The sequence below is a fragment of the Eptatretus burgeri genome, chromosome 9, assembly GCF_056783735.1.
Source record: "Eptatretus burgeri isolate ZD-2024b chromosome 9, Ebu_testis_v1, whole genome shotgun sequence".
NCBI classification, from domain to species: Eukaryota; Metazoa; Chordata; class Myxini; order Myxiniformes; family Myxinidae; genus Eptatretus; species Eptatretus burgeri.
In genome coordinates, this window is record NC_140969.1 from 99,723,066 (window position 1) to 99,742,006 (window position 18,941).

The window sequence follows — 18,941 nt, forward strand, 5'->3', positions numbered from 1 at the left end:
TGATCATGGCGATTGGAAATATGGGGTCAAAATTGATGTTCATTATACGTCCTGGACACCTTTTAATGTCGCGACCTGGTTTATGTATGATCTGTGCAACATTGATGTCAATCTCGGGTTTGCAGCGTATTGCGGCATGCAATGGTTTTATTTTCTTCCAATAACTTGAGAAAACACAGTTGGTAGTGTTGGTGCATGCTGCTCATTTCAATTCCATGTGTTAAGTGAACTCTGGTATATAATCTTCTAGCAGGGGTACCTGGCTTTGCTCGGTGCTGCACGGTCTATTTTTTTTTGCAGGGTCCTAAAACACTTCCCCACACCCATTAAGGAATGGGGTCCCCACACACTTCCCTACATCCATGACAAAGTGATTAAAAGAAAGAATCCCCAAAAAATTACACTTATTTATTTACTTATTTCATCAAAAATTTTCTACATTTCCCCCCCCCCCCCTAAAACACTCCCCGTGCACACTGATGAACCTCTGAAAGTTTGACAGTGATTTGTTCAGCTATCTGATTAAAATGACCACACACACACACCACACACCACACACCACACACCACACACCACACACCACACACCACACACCACACACACTATAAAACATTAACCGTAGCAATTAATTCAAATGAGCAGGAGCAGGGTGAGGTTCCACTTCCAGGCAAAAATGGTTTAAAGCAAAAATAATGATTGTGATGGGGTGAGTGGTGGAGTCGGAGGGTGGATCGTCCAGCTGCTCCTCTTACTGTTGTTGCTGAACTTCCCAACGCGAAAAAACACATCGAGAGATTGTTGTTTCGCTTTCCTTTTTTGGGGGGGGGGCGGGGGGGGGGTAAAGTTCTCTATAACATTTCATTACATCAACTCTGCTAAACACTGGAGCTGCGTTCCTTGTTCGTATCATTACTAAAGATTGGTAAGCCGGCTTCAATCATTTGGAAAGTTTCAGAAAGATGTTTGGTCGTCGAAATGTTTTGCGTTGGTTCTTCTTCTACTTCCTGACCCTCTTCCCCTGTTTTTCTCATCGTGATTAGTTGCTTCAGATCTTCACTGGTCAGCTCTTCTCTGTGTGATTGCAGAAGTTGTGTAACGTCAGCTTCTTCCACCTCATCAAACCCCACTTTATTGGCCAAGCTGAGGATAACTTTCTTCATAGCGGGGCCAACATCTTTAAATCCTTTTAAGTCATTGACACATTCAGGCCACAACATCCTCGACACACCATTCGTGCACACCTGAGTAACTTCAGCCCAGGACCCATCGATGTTATCGATGCACTTGAGGATGATGTCACTGCCAAAATCGCCAAATCGTAGGCTTGCCTTCCCCATCGGTGCCTTTGATGAGTTGTTTGAAATTGCCTCTGATGAGAGCAAATTGCCTCAAAGGCTGCCACAGTGAGCTGATACTGTATGCAGTCTCAGTGGGCTCATACACCAGTATTTACGGTATGGCTTATAGCTTTATTAAAACCAGGAAAGCCATTAGTTTGGCTCCTAAGTTAGAGGTGTTGATGTGTTTCGATGTAAGCGAGAGTGCGGTAGTTACCTACTGTAAACAATGTTATAACAGAACGTTGCATGACTTCAAACAAGTATGTTCTCTAATAGATTAGGGGGGGAATAATAGTGGGGTGAGAGGGAAGTCGTCTCCCTGTATAATTGATTTTTTTTCGATGCAGTGGCAAGTCTATGGAACATTTCGCTTTGTTACAATTACTATACCAGATATGTTGAATAGAACATCAATCAACTGCACTTTTATGTTTTATCTCGGTATTGCAGTCCTTTTGAAAGTCTGTTTATCCCTTGTATGAAAGCGAGAGCGCTCTTTTGAAGTTATCGGTATATTTGGGCTTCGCTCTGGAGAGATCCACGAGTGAACTGAAAAGGATGTGCTGAACGAGGAAAAAGAAAAAAAAAACCCAAGCTCTTGGTTGTATCCTGTCTCCGTTCATCTGTGGTTCACAGGGAGCTGCAAGGTCAAGCTGCACCATTCCATCCGGCGCAGTACCACCCACCGGGCGCTGTGGCTCCAGCTGGCCTGGCCCAGCACCTGCACCTTCCTCCACAACGCCTGCACCCGTTTTCTGTAGAAGCAATCTCGCTGCCAATGGTAGGTGGAGAGAAAGTCGTGTGGGTGGAATAAATGGTGAATGATAAAGTGGTTTCAGTGAAGTAATTGTATATTATTTTTGTGATGAGGGTACATTAATTAATTATTTTTTCCCCCTGCAAGCAGATGTGGTACTTGTGTGTAACCCCCTCCCCTTCCTCTTCCCTGGCCACACCACACCCACACAAGGTTTGCATTGGTGCTCATCTACAATTTAAAACCACCGTCATAGAGCATCCCTGAGAATTGTTAAAACATCAGCCAAACCAAATTTGTTTTGGAACAGCAATTTACAACAAGTTGGTTCAGAATTATCTTCTTTTGGGGTAATTTTCTGTTGAAGATTTTTCTTCTTTTTATTGTTATTGAAAAAAAACCCCCCAAACTGTGGATTGAGACACAAGACACAACAGGACTATCACAGACCCATGGAAATTCTGCATCATGTGAAATGTGATTTTAGGTCCTTAACCCCCCCCTCTTTTCCTCGCACACAATTCCATGTCCTAAACCCCCCTCCCAACTCTGACCTCCCAACTCTGACCTCCCAATGCCCCCCCCGACCACCACACCCAAACTCTGTGCACCCCTCCCTTGTTCTTCACATCCTCAGAGCCACTCCCAACCAAATGTCCTCAACTCCCCCCCTTAAAAGCCTCAAACCCCTCGCTCCAAACTCTGCCCCCTCTCTGCCATCCCTCACCCAAGCCAACTCTGTAATTCCCTCCCCCTTTCTTCTTCAAGTCCTCAACTGCCCCAAATCACAAGTACTCAATCCCCCCCTCCCCCACCAACATCTCGATCTCCCTCTTACAACTCCATGCACCATCACCCCAGCTGTGTGTCCTCCCCTCTCCATTTTTTAACAACGTTACACAAATATACACAAGGAACTTTGACGCGTGAGAAGTCCATTCAGCCTATCATGCCTGCGTTGTTCCTGTTCCTGTTTGTTAATGTTAAAAGTAAACAAAGATGGAATGTTGAATTCACAATCACTTCCCCCTTTCTTACCTTATCCTCACTGTAATTCATAGTCCACCGGTCAATGTAAAAAAAACAAATTTTCAAATAGAATCTTGGCAACTGTGTTTAATTCCATCTAAATATATCACTGATCAGAAAAAATGTTGCCAGTTTTTCTGTGTGGTCCCAGGGTCATTTTTGGTACAAAATAAACTTTGGTGTGAAAAATGCGAAATTTGACAACCATACTGTCAGCTGTGGGTTCTTCTGGTTCACCTTCCTCTGTTGGCGGTGTTTCTGGGCCAGGCTCATGAACAGTAGGCCTGTTGAAGAAGCGTGCCACCATCCACCCAATGTCATTGGTCTGTGATCTGCCGTAACTCTCATCATACACTCCCATCTTGTAGTTGGTGTAGTGTGGTCTCGTTTTGGGCTTTGGGTTCCCCTCAATCGTACATGCAACCATGTCGATAACAGTTGGTGGCACATCTTGTAGGCCTACAGATGTCAGACTCTCACTGAATTGCACTGGGTCCACCACTGTTTCGCCTTGGTCCGATCGCTGGTACACTCCAAGGGCTGTTCCATGGAAACTCCCTTTTCCATCTGGGGTGTCCACTTTCTTGTCGATGTTGTCCAGGGAAGCCCGGATCCTCTTGTTGCGCAGAAGGCCTGGTGGCACATACACACCGTACTCTCTGATATCACTGAACAACAAAATTTTCTTACTGGAGATGTGTAAAGTGATTTAGACTAATTTGGGTACGCTGATTTCAAAAATCATAACCGTTTTGCTGTATCACGTCAGGATTTTCAGTAACAGAAATATTCCCATTGCCTAGAAGTCAGGATTTCAATGAAATTTACAAAAATTCATTTATTCATTTATTTCATCATGAATGCTTCAAAATTATAGAAATTACAGAAAAACTCCACTAGAATGTAATTAAAAATGCTTTAGGCATTTGGCTTTGCGTTTGTGCTGCTCTGTGTCAGTTTCACGATGCAGGAACCAGCAGAAATCGCCCATCATGTTCGGGTTGTGCCGCCCTTGGTAACGCGTCTCCATGAGTGAAATCTCTTGGTGGAATCGCTCGCCGTGCTCGTCCGAGACTGCTCCCAAGTTGTCAGGGAAGAAGTTCAGGTGCTGGTGTAGGAAATGGATTTTCAGGGACATCCTGGAGCCAAGTTTCCTGAAGGACTCCAGCAGCTGCTGCACTATTTCTTCATAGTTGTCCGCGCGCTCGTTCCCCAAGAAGTTGTCCGTCACAGCTTTGAAGCTCCTCCACGCTGCCAGCTCTTTGGGGTTTAGAGTTGTCGGAAAAGTTTCGTCCTTCATAATCTGTCGGATTTGCGGTCCAACAAAGACACCAGCCTTGATCTTGGCCTCCGACAAGGTGTTGCCAAACTTTTCCTTGAGGTATAAAAACCCACGCCCATTCAGATCCATTGCCCGTACAAAACTTTTCATCAAGCCGAGCTTTATGTGGAGTGGTGGAAGGAAAACCTTGGCTGGGTCGACAAGGGCGACATGCTTCACGTTGTGTCGACCAGGTACATGCTCTTTTCGCTCTTCCCAATCTTTCTTCGTCCAGTGATTCTTGTCGTCTCTGCTATCCCAGAGACAAAGGAAGCACATGTATTTCGTGTAGCCTGACTGCAGTCCTAACAACAGCGCCACCACTTTCAAGTCTCCACAGATGTGCCAGTTGAAGTCATTGTACTTGATGGAATCAAGCAGCTGCCGCATAGTCTCATAGGTCTCTGTCATGCCGAACGCGTGAGCCAGTGGGACTGATGGTTTCTCGTTGCCATTGTGGAGCAAAACAGCCTTCAAGCTGTTCTTCCCCGAGTCGATGAAGAGGCGCCAGTCTGCAGGATCGTGATCACACCCAAGTTCTTTCAACAGACCGTTGATGTCACTGCAGAATGTCATCGTGTCTTCCATCTCAAAGAACTCAGCCATGTCTCTGTGACGTGCTCTGAACAAGGATATCTTGGTGTTAGGTTCAAGTAGATTCCACTGCTGCAGCCTTGATCCAAGCAGCTCTGCCTTCGCCTTTGACAGCGAGAGATCTCTTACAAGATCATTTAAGTCTCCCTGGTTCAGAAGGTGTGATTCTTGAGTGTCGGGTTCAAAGGTTCATCATCACCATCCTCTTCACCACTGCTTACAGCTATGTTCTGATCAGCTGGAGGTGTTGGAACGGGGTTCTCGTCATCATGAGGCACAGGTTTACGAGCAGAGACGCAGTCATCGTACTTGATGTGACCTTTATTCTTCTTGTTGAAGCCGGCGATGCTTGTGCAGCAGAAATAACAATCATCATGATGATTCTGCGGCTCACGCCATATCATGGGCACCGCAAATGGCATGCTCGCGCGCTTGCCCACCAACCACTGAGTCAAGGTTGTGTGACAGCTTGTGCAGCAGATGTGTGGTGCCCAGCTCTGTTCTTGGTCCCCCACCTTACACCCGAAGTAGTGAAAGTAGGCGGCCTTCATTTTCACTGCTGTAGATATACTTCGCTGTTGATCTTTTTTGGTATACCGACCACAGACATAACAGAAGTTGTCAGGATGATTGGTTCAGGAACGCCTACTCATCTTTATCTGAAAGAAAGAAATATAACACAAGTTAACAACAATTGTACGAAATAGACATGTTAAAGACATGTAAATTTCATTGAAATCCTGACTTCTAGGCAATGGGAATATTTCTGTTCCTGAAAATCCTGACGTGATACAGCAAAACGGTTATGATTTTTGAAATCAGCGTACCCAAATTAGTCTTGATCACTTTACACATCTCCAGTAAAAAAATTTTTTTGAAATTTGTTGTTCAGTGTATTCTGTGAGATGGCATTGGCGATGTTATTACGTATTTTAGTGACACGGTCATAAGAGACCCCAACGCCAAAATGGCTCAACAGCGATACCTCCTTCTGACTTCGGAAGTTGTGGTACATGTACAGTGACAGTCCAACAGCATAAGGACTTTCAAACATACTGTGGAACGTTGACTCTGACATGGGGGTGAGTGTCACTTGTCTGTCTGTCTTGCAGGCCTGTACTATTGATTGAGACAGGATGAGACACGAGTTGTGCAAGTGTTCGATGCGTATCTCGGTTGTTGCCGCTTTTGCTCCTTGCAAGACCCATCTTGTGAAGATGATCAGTTCTGCTGGTACACCTGATTCACTGCACTCGACTAGTGACCCATTAAAGGACCATGAATCATCCTTTCTAGACCATAGGACAGCTTGCCTAATTATGTTGGAACACCGGAAGATTGTGTTCATCTCTCCTTTGATGTCTCTCTCCTCTAATGTCTGGTCTATAGCAGAGCGACCAGCTTCGTTGGAATGTAGGACTGCTGGCTTCCTCCCTCGTGCATCAGTGATTGTGAAATTTGTGATGTTCTGTTGGATTTTCTCCAAGAGGTCCTGCCGAGTGATTTTTCTCGTTGTGAATTCCATGATCGTGCATCATATTGGTGTACAGTGCAGCCACCTCGGTCAGTGTGATGATGTCTCCTTGATTCAAGCGCTCTTTTAATTCGGGAAAGAATTCAATCTCCGCCGAAATAGATGCCATAGTGTCTTTGTCTGACTGGTTGTCCCTGTTACTGAGCCTTTGGGGCTGCTGCACGTAGTGCTACCAGTGCATTGTGTGGCAATTTGTGTGGTACCTGATGTCCCTGGACAGGAAGTCTTCCTCCGCAAGGATGTCTGCCATATTCAATTTCCACTGGTCATTATGACTGGCATCTACAATCTTTTTGACTGATTTTCCAATGTCTGAAGTTCTGCATAAGTGAACCTGCTCTGGGTTTGAACCAGATCTGGCATGTTTCTTTTTGTGTTTGATATCTCTGGCAGTAGAAACAAAGCTCTCAGTTGAACGGACTGATGTGGGATCGTGTGAGTGACCTTTTCATTGACTCAGCAGATTCATTGCTATCAGGCATAATGGTACTACTTGACATGGATCGTCCCCCTTCCTTCTTGAATGACAACACGCTTGAACTCTTCGCAAACAGTGCTTTCTCGTACCGCTTTTTGTCTCTGTCAGTGTGCCCTTTGTGTGTCACCTCACTGTAGCATGTCCTGTGCCATACAGCATGGTTTCGTTCCAAGATCTCCGCTGACAAACCATGCAGCCGTTGATTCCAATGAACGAAGTCAGGATTTCTATATTCAGCTCTTTGACTGGTATAGTCAAGAAATTTCTGACAGCTTTCACGGTTTGGATATGTCAGTGACTCCAGCTCTCTCCCTTTGTTTTTAGTGTTCACTCACTGTTCTCCTTGGCATTTGAGGCAGAGGTCAAAGTCAATTGATTGTTTATTTATCGGTGGTTCTCCTAATGCTGCAGAGGTGGCCATCTTCGTTTATGTTTTCTGTGAAGGTGCAGATGTTGTGCTTGACACAAGTCGGCAATCAGAACTCTTAACAGCAATGAAGTCGTAGCTTGGACGTATTCATCTGCAACCTACGAAACAAATGCAATAATTAGGTGACACCAGTGGTGGATCTATGGGGGGGGGGGCCGACCCCCCCCCCCCACAGACCAAAAAAATGCCAAATTTTCTCACATATACACTCCAGCTTTGCTAGAGATTCTGCGGAGCCTCAAGCAGGCTGCAGAACTGAATTTCCGGGTGCCTATTTTTCAAATTTTTCTGGGGGAGGACCCCAGACCTCCCTCACGGACTTCGCGCCTTTGGCACTCGTGAGTTGAGCCCGACGTCCCCCCCCCCCCCCTTGAAATTTCCTAGGTCCGCGACTGCAGCCCAGTATGTTACCTAAGATCATAAAATATCAGTTGCTCGTAGAATTAGTGTAGTATTTTGTATTATTTAATTTTTAAACAATCTAACCATATTTTGACTCTGAGGGCACAAAATGCCTTAAAATTATTGGCAATATTTGTTTTCGTATTTTACTTGATAATTTGGATGAATTGGAATGCATTTAAATGCATTTGCCAAAAGTCTGGCTCCCCAAAAATTGAAAAATATTTTTATGGCAACTAAAATTTTTTTCATACTTTTGCTCAGAAATCACCCTGGGACCAAATAGAAAAACTGGCAACATGTTTTTTTTTATGTCCTAAATACTATTTAGAGGAATTTAAATGCATTTGCCAAGATTATATACAAAACTATGACAAGATTTAATTTTTTTACATTGACCGATGGACTATCACAGACCGGTGTTTATGTGTTTATTTGTAGCACTAGTACTCCTACAGTTGTGGGGCTCCAAGAGGGGGAGGGATGCAAATTCTCCATGTAAATGTGTCATGTCATGCCACCTCCAGGTGGGGGAGGGTATTACAAGTCTCCACCATTTGCAGTATTCCTGTCCCCACATTTTCCAGTGCATTGAGGTGTTTTGAACTATAAGCAGTAGGTATGTTTTTGCTTCATGCACATAACTTCATGGGTTTTTTGGGAGTTTTTTTGCCGACAGAGCTGTCAGTTGCCAATACACCGCCCAAATATGGGTATGTGTCAGAAGAACGTGTTGCATGCTTGGAACAGGATCACCCACAGGGCAGGTGCTCGGCCAGTTAAAATAATGGCATCTACGAGGAAAGGACATGGCCGTGGCAGAAATGTCCAATAAACAAGACCTGAACTCTCGTTAAATCCATGCTGATTCAGAAGAAAAATGCACATGAAATCCACCAACAATGTTTCTGTGATTCTGTGATGCTCGTCTGCACTTTTGAAAACAGTTCAGCAATAGGTATCATCTTTCCTTGACAGATTGAATGACAGACTATATTAAGGCAGATGAAAACTGGATTTTGTCAAGGTTAGTGGAGGTGTGCTTCAACAGACAATCCGAACGATAGCATTTATCAATTGTAGGTGACAAATACAGTGCCTCGAGAAAGTTTACACCTTTCAAAATTTTCACCTTTTCTTGCCTTATAGCTTGGAATTCAATTGCATTAAATCAGACTTTTTCCACCTTTATTTACACATCATAACCCACAACTTCCAAATGAAAAACAAATTCTACAAATTTCAGAAAATTAATAAAAAATACAAAACTAGAATATCTTGGTTGGATAAGTGTCCGCCCCCCTGAGATAATACTTCGTGGAAGCACCTTTGACAGAAATTACAGCTGTGAGTCTGTTGGGATAGGTCTCTTCCATCTTTGCACACCTTGATTGGGCAATATTTGTCCATTCTTCTGGACAAAACTGTTCAAGCTTAGTAAAGTTGCATGGGGAGCGTTGATTGTCAGCAATCTTCAAGTAATGCTGCAAATTTTCAATTGGATTTAGGTTGGGGCTCTGACTGGGCCACTCAAGGACATTTATCTTTTTGTTCCTTAGCCACTCCAGTGTAGCTTTGGCTGTGTGCTTCAGGTCATGGTCATGCTGAAAGGTGAACTTGCGTTCCAATTTCAGCTTTCTTGAAGAGGGCAGCAGGTTTTCCTGTAAGATTTTTCTGTATTTTGCTTCATCCTTTTTCCCTTCTTTCCTGACAAGTGTCCCAGTCCTTGCTGATGAGAAACATCCCCATAACATGATACTGCCACCACCATGCTTCACAGTAGGGATGGTGTTCTTTGAGTGAAGTGCTGTGTTGGGTTTGTGCCAAACGTGATGTTTTGCATTTAGGCCAAAAAGTTCCATCTTTGTTTCCATCTTTGCTGACCTCAAGTTGGGCTTATTTGAGTAATGGCTTCCTTCTTGCCACCCTACCGTACAGGCCAGACTTGTGGAGTGCTTGGGATATTGTTGTCATATGCACACAGTGACCAGTCTTTGCAATAACGGCATGTAGCTCTTTCAAAGTTGCCGTTAGCCTCTTTGTGGCCTCTCTGATCAGTTTCTTCCTTGCTTGATCAGTTTGGAGGGACCGCCTGATCTAGGCGGGGTCTTCGTGGTACCATATGCCTTCCACTTCTTAATGATTGTCTTGACTGTGCACCAAGGGATATTCAAGGCCTTTGAAATATTTTTATACCCATCTCCACCTGTGTTAAATTGATCTGTGTCTTTCTACAACTTTATCCTGGAGGTCTTATAAAAGCTCCTTGGTGCTCATGGTTGATTCTTTGCTGTGAAATGCACTACCCACCACAGGAAACCTACAGGAACAGCCGATTTTTTTTTTTTTTCTGAAATAATCAGAATCACAACAGTTTGTTTATCATACGTGGAGGCCACTTAACTTGGTGTGTGATTTTGAATGTGATCGGTTACACCTGAGCTAATTTACAATTGCTTTTATAAGGAGGATGGACAGTTATCCAACCAAGGTATTGTAGTTTTGTATTTTAAATTGATTTTCTGAAATTTGTTGAATTTGTTTTTCATTTGGAAGTTGTGGGTTACAATGTGTAAATGAAGTTGGGAAAAGTCTGATTTAATGCAATTTAATTCCAGGCTATAAGGCAAGAAAAGGTGAAAAATTTGGAAGGAGTGTAAACTTTCTATAGGCACTGTATGTGTGTGCCAACAGCCACAGGAAGCAAAGTAATGTTGATGTTTCAGGCATTCGCCCTTTGTCGGAGCGAAGCGGCCAATGATCTGATTAAGGCTAAGAACAGAAATGTGTGCTTTGCCTTGTTTCGAGACCACCATCTGGTTTTGTGTCATCATTGGACCTGCAGTGCATTACTAGCCTCCAGCTCTACTGCATACAAAATAATTTACATGACCAATTGGAGGACTGGGAGTTGGGAGATTTTGCCTCACCCCAAATATTCACTGGATTCAAGTCATTGCGACTTCCATTTATTCTCCAAAATTTAAGGCAAGCTTGGAGTAAGACTTCTTGCAAACCTTCCCTTTTTTTTTTTTTTTGCATCGCAAACCTTTCGGGGAGTTCATTGAAATCCGTTATAGGACGACAAGCAAACAGACCAACACCGCTCCTTTTATAATATAGATATGCGTTTGCTTTCTGGCCTTTTCTTTCTTCATACTTTGTCTTTCTCTCTCTCTTTGTGGTTACTTCGTTTCTGATTCCTGAAAAAAACAGCGTGTGACTCTGGTTCCTGAAATGGGAGGATATCCCCACGTACACTTTGTGGGCACACGGAGCTTCATGCTGACGGTACGTCGGCCTGCTTTTGAGGTAAGCTTTAGATATGTGGATTGATTATTTATTTATTTATTTATTTATTCAAAGTGCTTTGTTTACTCTTTAGTATTATAATCAGGTAACTTTAAAATGAATGCAGGAGAGAGGAAGGAATAACAGTGATGATTAGCATTCGATCCTTGTGAGTGTAATTAAAAAAAAAAAAAAAATTAAAATTAGAAGCAAATACAACAATCTGAATATTAATATTCAAAGCGATAGCTTATATACTCGTACCTGGGCCTGTTCCATTGCAGGAGCTGCATCCCCCTTTCTGTCCCAGCCCCTGCACGTAATTACATTACTTTGCTTCCCGTGGCTGTAATACTTTTTATCGTTACAAATTTGTAATGGGAGTTTATTCTTTTTAATCGGAGATTTTTTTTATCAATCAACTGCCTGGTGTTCCTCTTGGTTTGCTCCGACCCACGAGCTGCTGATTTTGTCCGACTGGCACGCACATTCTTGCTATGTTCCAAACTGGTGACGAGGCACAGCTTTTGTGTTTTTAATTCTTTATTTCTCTCCTCATTCCTTGCAGGACATTTCACAGCTTGAAGAGAGACATTTAACACAGGGGGCTTCCCAGAACACTATCGAGAGACTTACATTTCCACACAAATACAAAAAGGTATTGATCGCATATGAAGTGCAAGTGACAAATGACAAGTTGTTGGGGCTGCAAATGTCCATTAATTGTTTTTATATACAAAGTCGAGGCTCCTGGAGGAGCGAGAACACAGAATGAAGCAGGACGTAACAAAGCACCCAGAACCCACCCCCCCCCCCCAAAGTCTCAGCCTGTTCGCAAACTCCTCAGCTGCCCTCTCATCCTTGAGCTTACCAACATCCAGCCTTGGCTGGGATGGTACCATTTTTCCCAGGTTTAAGCTGTAACTTCAGAGTTGCTACAACAAGCCTGTGGTCGGTATTGAGGAACTGAGTACTCCATTAGACCCTGCAGTTCTGGATCCTCCTCAAACGACCATCAACAAGCACATGGTCAATCTGCTTTGCCACACCACCAGTGTTAGAATAGCAAGTCCAGCGATGAGCTTGTGGGAGCTGAAACCATGAACCAGCCACCCTAATTCCACGACTTCTTGCAAAGTCAAGGAACTTTCTGCTATTCTGGTTAACAGTTCCAGACCCATGGGAACCAACACACATCTCGTAACCATCCCTATCAGTTCCAGTCGATGCATTGAAATCCCCCAAGACTAGAAGTGTATCTCACCTGGGGCACCGATCAGCCACAGACTCGAGCGTGGCATAGAATGCGTCCTTCACAGTGACATCACTCGCCTCAGTCGGCGCATAAGCAGAGACCAAGGAAATGACACCCAAGGAGTGATGAATCCTTGGTCTCATGATATGCTTGTTGCCTGGTGTAACCTCAATTATCATCGGAGTCAAATTATTGGACACAGCTACAGCAACCCCTTGGGCATGGTAACCATCAGAACAACCAAACCAGTAGGTGATCCGCCATGATCTCACCACTCACTATCTGGTCTCCGAACCTCAGAGAGTGCTGTGATACCGATGTCCAAACGCTGGAACTCAGATGATAGCAGAGACGGGTGATCATCCTCTCTTCAGGATAGGACATTCCAGGCACCCACCCAAGGAGACCGCCATCTTGTGGACGACACCTCAGCACCACCCTGACACACACCACCGCAATCTGACCGAGGGAGATTACCCCGTGCTTTTCTTCCCATCCTCAAATATTGGGGGTTCCGAAGGCTTTGCCCAAACCTGTCATCCGGTGGCCTGCCCTCTGAAGGGCAGCTGCATAGGATGTACTCCCACAAGTGGGTTTTCAGTTTTCTTTGCGTTTGTTTATGTGTTTTGCGGAATTAAGTGTTTTATGGTGGTCAGAATGCAAATCGTGCCACCAACCTCCGAGAAAGAGGGACTCAACTGCAGGAGGATGTCTGAAGATACTGGCGCCAAATACGGATGGCCGTTGGCTCACAAGGAGCTAGCTCCTCCACCCTTTCACGGGTTTTGTTTTTAATCCTGCTGGGTGTCCATAACCATACACACTCCTCACCAGCAAACCTGGTGGGGAGACGGTTTTGTCTCCGACAACCTGACCATGAAACAGGTTAGCACAGGCTTACATGGTACCTGTAGCAAGTCACAGATCTTGTCTGATCTGACCTGACCTGTCAACTCACCGAGTGTTATTTAATGGATGACGGACTCAAACTCGAAAATAATCCAAATCCATTGGGACCATACTCTCTGCAGAGCGTTGGTGTTGCCAAAGCAGTCTCCTGGGCTATTGGGCACAATCCTGAACAGGTCACCACTCCGACACAGGATACTCGAATGGTTCAATCATCCCAGCACGCTGGTACTCGTTTTGCCGATCTCGGAAGGATGACAGGCTGAGTCAATCCCACCTGGTATTATTTCAACAGCCAAGCATGATTTGAACTCGAGACCCTTAGATTTTAAGACAGCCACCTTAACTATTAAGCCAACACCAGGCTTATATGGCTGATAAGCCTGTATACTAAAGAAGAAACTACAGTAAGAACTCAGTATAGAGAGACAGAATGGTTTGGAATTGGAAAAGGGGTCAAACTGGGGTGCATTCTCTCCCCTTACTTGTTTAATCTGAATGAGTTATACATCATGAGGAAATCAAACTTTGATGACATTGAGGTTGGAGTCAGGATTGGAGGACGATGAGTCAACAATCTAAGGTATGCTTATGATACCACTCTGTTGGCAGAAAGTAAAGAGGACTTCGTGAAGAAGGAAAGTGAAAGGGATGGTCTTTAATTAAACCTAAAATATATGTATGTATATATATATATATATATATATATATATATATATATATATATATATATATTCTAAAGTCTTGGGATGGCATGATGGCTTGGAGCTATGCACACTCACCTTTTGAGCTGTGTAGCCTGGGCTTGAATCCTGATCCAGTTATAACTTGTCTTCCCAGTGTTTCACAGGTAGGGTGATTCATCAATGTGTGTGCTGTCCCTCAGATGAAAGTTAAACGATATTTCGTCCCATCTGCTGGCATCATTTGATGAACGTTGATGATCTACCAGTGTCTTTCACCAAGAGTAGGCAAACTATTGCTGGCAACCTGAACAAATGACAAATTCCTGCCCTAACCAGCAGAGGGCACTGCATCAGCAGCACAGAGACGCTACCCCGTAATGATGCTACCCCGCAGCCTTGTGCTGCATACGAACGAAGACGACGAGAATCTTGAACTGAGAATATCAATGTGTTCAGGTTGGGAGACGATGTTGTGGAAATGGTGGGACGTTTCATCTTCCTGGGTTCGAAGATTGAAGTGAGTGGAGAATGTGGTGGATCAATTAATGGACGGTTAGTGTTGAGGAGAACAGCAATGTCAGGATGGACAAAGATCTGGAAAGATAAAAATGTGTTGAAACAAACCAAGGAGAGGCTGGTGAACGATCTGGTATTTCCATTTGCAATGTATGGATGAGTCATGGATAGTGAAAAAGGAAGAATGACAGTTTTGAAACGTGTTGGTGGAGACGAATGTTGATAATCATAAGGACTGCAAGAAGTACAAACAACAAATCAGTGCTCAAAGAAATTAGACCACCATGTACATTTTTAGTGCTGATGATAAAACAGAAACCGTCATTGTTTGGACCCACCTTGTACGTGCTGGATAGACGAGGTGGAGGATGCAACGAAGCTGTCACTGCCAGAGCTTTGGGAAGTAGTGCATGACAGGGATTTTGAAGAAATCTGATCGTGAATGTCACGAAGTCGGACATGATTTGATGGAATGACATGACTAACACCCACCACCACCCTCTCTCACAACAACCCCCACGCAAAATCCAAACCAAACAAACATCGATGTAAAATATGGTTGTTTTATTTGGGGTCATCCACTTATTATGTCAGCATTTTCTGGGTTCAACTTCTTTTATACAAGTGTAACACCCTATCTTTCCCTTTTTATGACAGTTGGGAGGCCAGAGTGTATAAAATTACTGCAATGGTTACAAATTGTAGAACAGTGATTTGCCGTGTGATTGTATCTAGCAGAGATTTTTTTTTTCCATTTTCGTAAAACAAATTCTGTTTCATGTTATCAATGGAAAAAGAAACATTTGTTTGTGAACTTGTGTTGAAAAATACATTTTCCTCTCGTCTCCGCATCCGAAATCCTCCACGGCACCCTCACTGAGGATGGCACAGATACACATGGTATTATGTAATTACAATTGCTGTGTGGGGAAAACATGGAAACGAGATTCAAGATTCCTGGGATGTGGCGCTCCGAAGTAGGAAGTACGCAGACGTGCAGTTGCGACGTACTAGGGGTTGCTTTATATAATTATTTTTGGATATCTTGTCTATTTCGACGATTTCTCACCATAAAAAAGTTTCTCCAGAGCTCCACGCATGTGCACCTGATGATCGACTTATTATCTTGCCAAAACAAAGTTTTTGCAAGATATGTTAGTCAGCTTGTATGTTTTTTTTTGTTTGTTTGTTTGTTTGTTTGTTTGTCTGTAATCACGTATAAAAAATTCTGCAGAGCAGAGTTATCATTGGAAATTTTTGTAACCGCATATCAGAGGCCTATAGAGGTCCCTTTCAGCGCACAAAATTTTGAAGGTCAAGGTCACTTTGTCGCAAATCAGGGAAGTCGACGAAACCCTTATTTTTTTCGTAATTTTGATCGGATCGTCTTCAAACTTCATGGGAATATAGTTCATGGTCTGGCGCTCAGCTGATTAATTTTTGGTGGCGATTGGCCTTGACCTTCAGGGTTAGCGCCAAAGGTCAAACATATTTGACCCCAAGGTCAAATTTTGAAATCTTAGATACCATATCGAGTAATACCTCATATGAAAGCGCTTGATAAGTGCTTTCCAGATCTGTCAAAAGTTTGACGCTATGACGTCATGACGAAAAAACGGATTTTTCATGAAAATTTTATTTTTTTGTTTGTCTGTAATCACGTATAAAAAAAATTCTGCAGAGCACAGTTATCATTGGAAATTTTTGTTACCGCATATCAGAGGCCTATAGAGGTCCCTTTCAGCGCATAAAATTTTGAAGGTCAAGGTCAAAGGTCAAGGTCACTTTGTCGCAAATCAGGGGAGTCGACGAAACCTTTCAATCCAGGTTTCATGTCTTTCAATCCAGACAAATCTCACACTCTCACTATGTCTCTTCGAAAGGACCGTTTACAAAACCCCCCCATCCACTTTCTCAACAATCCTCTGGAAGAAGTCTTTTCTTTCAAGCTTCTAGGTCTCACTATCTGCCATGACCTTTCCTGGGAAAGTCACATTTCCAACCTCGCCTCAAAAGCCAATCACCGACTGGGAATCCTCCGTCGTGCAAAGTCCTTCCTCGGCCCTCTTGAGCTCCTGACCACTTACAAAGCTTTTGTCCGTAGCCTGATGGAGTACTGCTCTCCCCTCTGGGCTGGTGCTCCTGCCTCCCACCTTTCTCGGCTTCACGCTGTCGAAACCAGGGCATTTAAGATCATCGGCATCTCCCGCAATGAAGCTGAGTCTTTGGGCCTCTCACTCAATCACCGCAGGTTGGTCGGTGGTCTTTCTGTCTTCTACCGACTCCTCTCCAGCCTTGCCCCCCTGCTCTCTCTGCGATTTGTCCCCACCACATTTCCACAGGGCGCTCAAGGTCCGCCAACAACCCCCTTCTGGTAAAACTACCAAAATCACGGATCACTGCTCATCTTCACTCTTTCATTGCTCTTTTTTCCCGCCTTTGGAATAAACTTCCTCACTCTATTCTTTCCCATTCTTCCCTCCAGGCTTTCAAAACAGCTGTTCACCACCACCTCTTATCTTCCCCCATCCAAATCCTCGATCTTTTCTACCCCCGATAATCCACCCAAGCCCACTTCCTTCATTTCTCCTGCTTTCCTTCCTGAAAGTCCCTGAAATGTCCATCTTCTCTTCGCCATGTTCCCCGTCCCATCCACATCCCTCTCCCTTCCACAGTTCACCTAATGTGTCTGTTCCCCACTGTTTTGTCCCTTCCACTCCCGCCCCTCTTGTCTCATGCCTCCTTGCTGTGAGTTGTGTGTTAGCTCTCATATGAGCCTCGACCAAGGTATACAAAAAAAAAAAAAAACCTTTATTTTTTGAGTAATTTTGATCGGATCGTCTTCAAACTTCATGGGAATATAGTTCATGGTCTGGCGCTCAGCTGATTAATTTTTGGTGGCGATTGGCCTTGATCTTCATGGTTCGTGCCTAAGGTCAAACATATTTGACCCCAAGGTCAAATTTTCCAAGTTTTAGGAACCATATCGTGTAGTACCTCAAATTGAACACCTCGATGAGTGCTTTCTAGATATGTCAAGCTTGAGACATTATGACGTCATTTGGTGACGTTATGAGGCAAACGCATATTTTTCATGGTTGCTCTGTAGAACAATTCTCATCGGAATCTCTCGTAGGCAGATATTCCTCAAGGAGTCGCTCCTGGTGAATAGCAGCTCTGTTCACCTCAGTGTGACCTTAAAGAAGTCACACGTGGTCACCTTTTGGCAAGATACGGGTCACCCTGCGGGTGACATTGGTTTATTTTTTTTTATTTTTTTTGTCATTGCCGATCCTATTTTCAGGGAATATCTTCAACAAAGAGGGACGGATGACTTTCACTTTGAATTAGTTCTGCGGAATTTTGACTTGACTTTGACTTCACTGTTACACGGAATTTTAATCGTTCTTTTGTGCGACAATCGAGATGGACATTCACAGCGACGCTCGTCCGAATCACCTGCGAAGTCACATGACCGGAGAGCAGTGGCTGTGCTCGTATTCCGGGTGTAGACGGTATCCTCTGTTCATGGAATTGCAGTCTATTCTATTCTTTATTTTTTGTAAGTACGCTGTGGGAATCAGGTCTGTGGAGATTCGCACAAAGGTGAATATTTTGTTTGTAATTTGGCCGAATGTTGAGGTTTTTTTTTTTTCTGTAATTTACTACGTTCTGGGTTTTTGGTTTTTTCCCATATCAGATTCGGTTTTCCATGCCAAATCACCGATTCTGTTAATTCTGCCTGTATTCCACAATAATGGAAAATCAAATACTGTATGTCTAATTATGTGTAAAAGCAAAAGCTTTGGATTCCTTTGTTTGCACATGTCGGTGGTTGTTGGCATGAGGCAGGTTATTTATTTATGCCACTACAGCTGTAGACAGAACTCTTGGAACCATACAATCTTGGCTCGTTTTTTTTTTTTTTTTTTTTACAATTTATACTTGGTTCTCCAGGTCAGGTCAGGTATGGGAGCATGTGCCAGAACAGCACGTCGCTGCGTCCACTTTCCGCCGGTACTCCAGGGGCCTCCATCTGGCCATCCCCCAGGCAGATGCCAGGCCCATCCCCATCTCCTTGAGATGAGGGTCAACCTGTTGCAACCATGAGGCACGTGGTCGACCCACTGGCCTCCTCCACTCATGAGACTCCCTCGCTGAGAGAATCTGGTGAGCAGGATCAGAGTCAGGAAAACGAGCCACATGTCCATACAGCCGCAACTGACGCTCACGGACTATGCAGGTAACAAATCTCATCCGAGTCTCTCTCAGCAACCGCTCGTTGGACACAAAATCCGACCAGCGATAGCCAAGGATTCTCCGAAGACACCTGGTACCAAAGGAATTAAGTCTCCGTCTCAGATCCTTGGTCAGAGTCCAAGTCTCGCACCCATAGAGC

The 18,941-nt window shown here is 44.0% G+C and overlaps 1 protein-coding gene across 5 annotated transcripts in view; it reads left to right on the plus strand.

Annotated features, from left to right (window-relative positions):
- The window catches only part of LOC147020737 (uncharacterized), an 89,241-nt gene that overhangs the window by 63,458 nt on the left and 6,842 nt on the right, over positions 1-18,941 (plus strand). For 4 of the 5 annotated variants that reach the window (XM_085896331.1, XM_085896335.1, XM_085896333.1 and 1 more), the window contains 3 exons: positions 1,977-2,121; positions 11,102-11,197; positions 11,745-11,834. In XM_085896331.1, coding sequence (XP_085752457.1) covers positions 1,977-2,121; positions 11,102-11,197; positions 11,745-11,834 — 331 coding nt within the window. The remainder of the gene's footprint in view (positions 1-1,976; positions 2,122-11,101; positions 11,198-11,744; positions 11,835-18,941) is intronic. The other variant, XM_085896336.1, reaches the window with a different exon arrangement.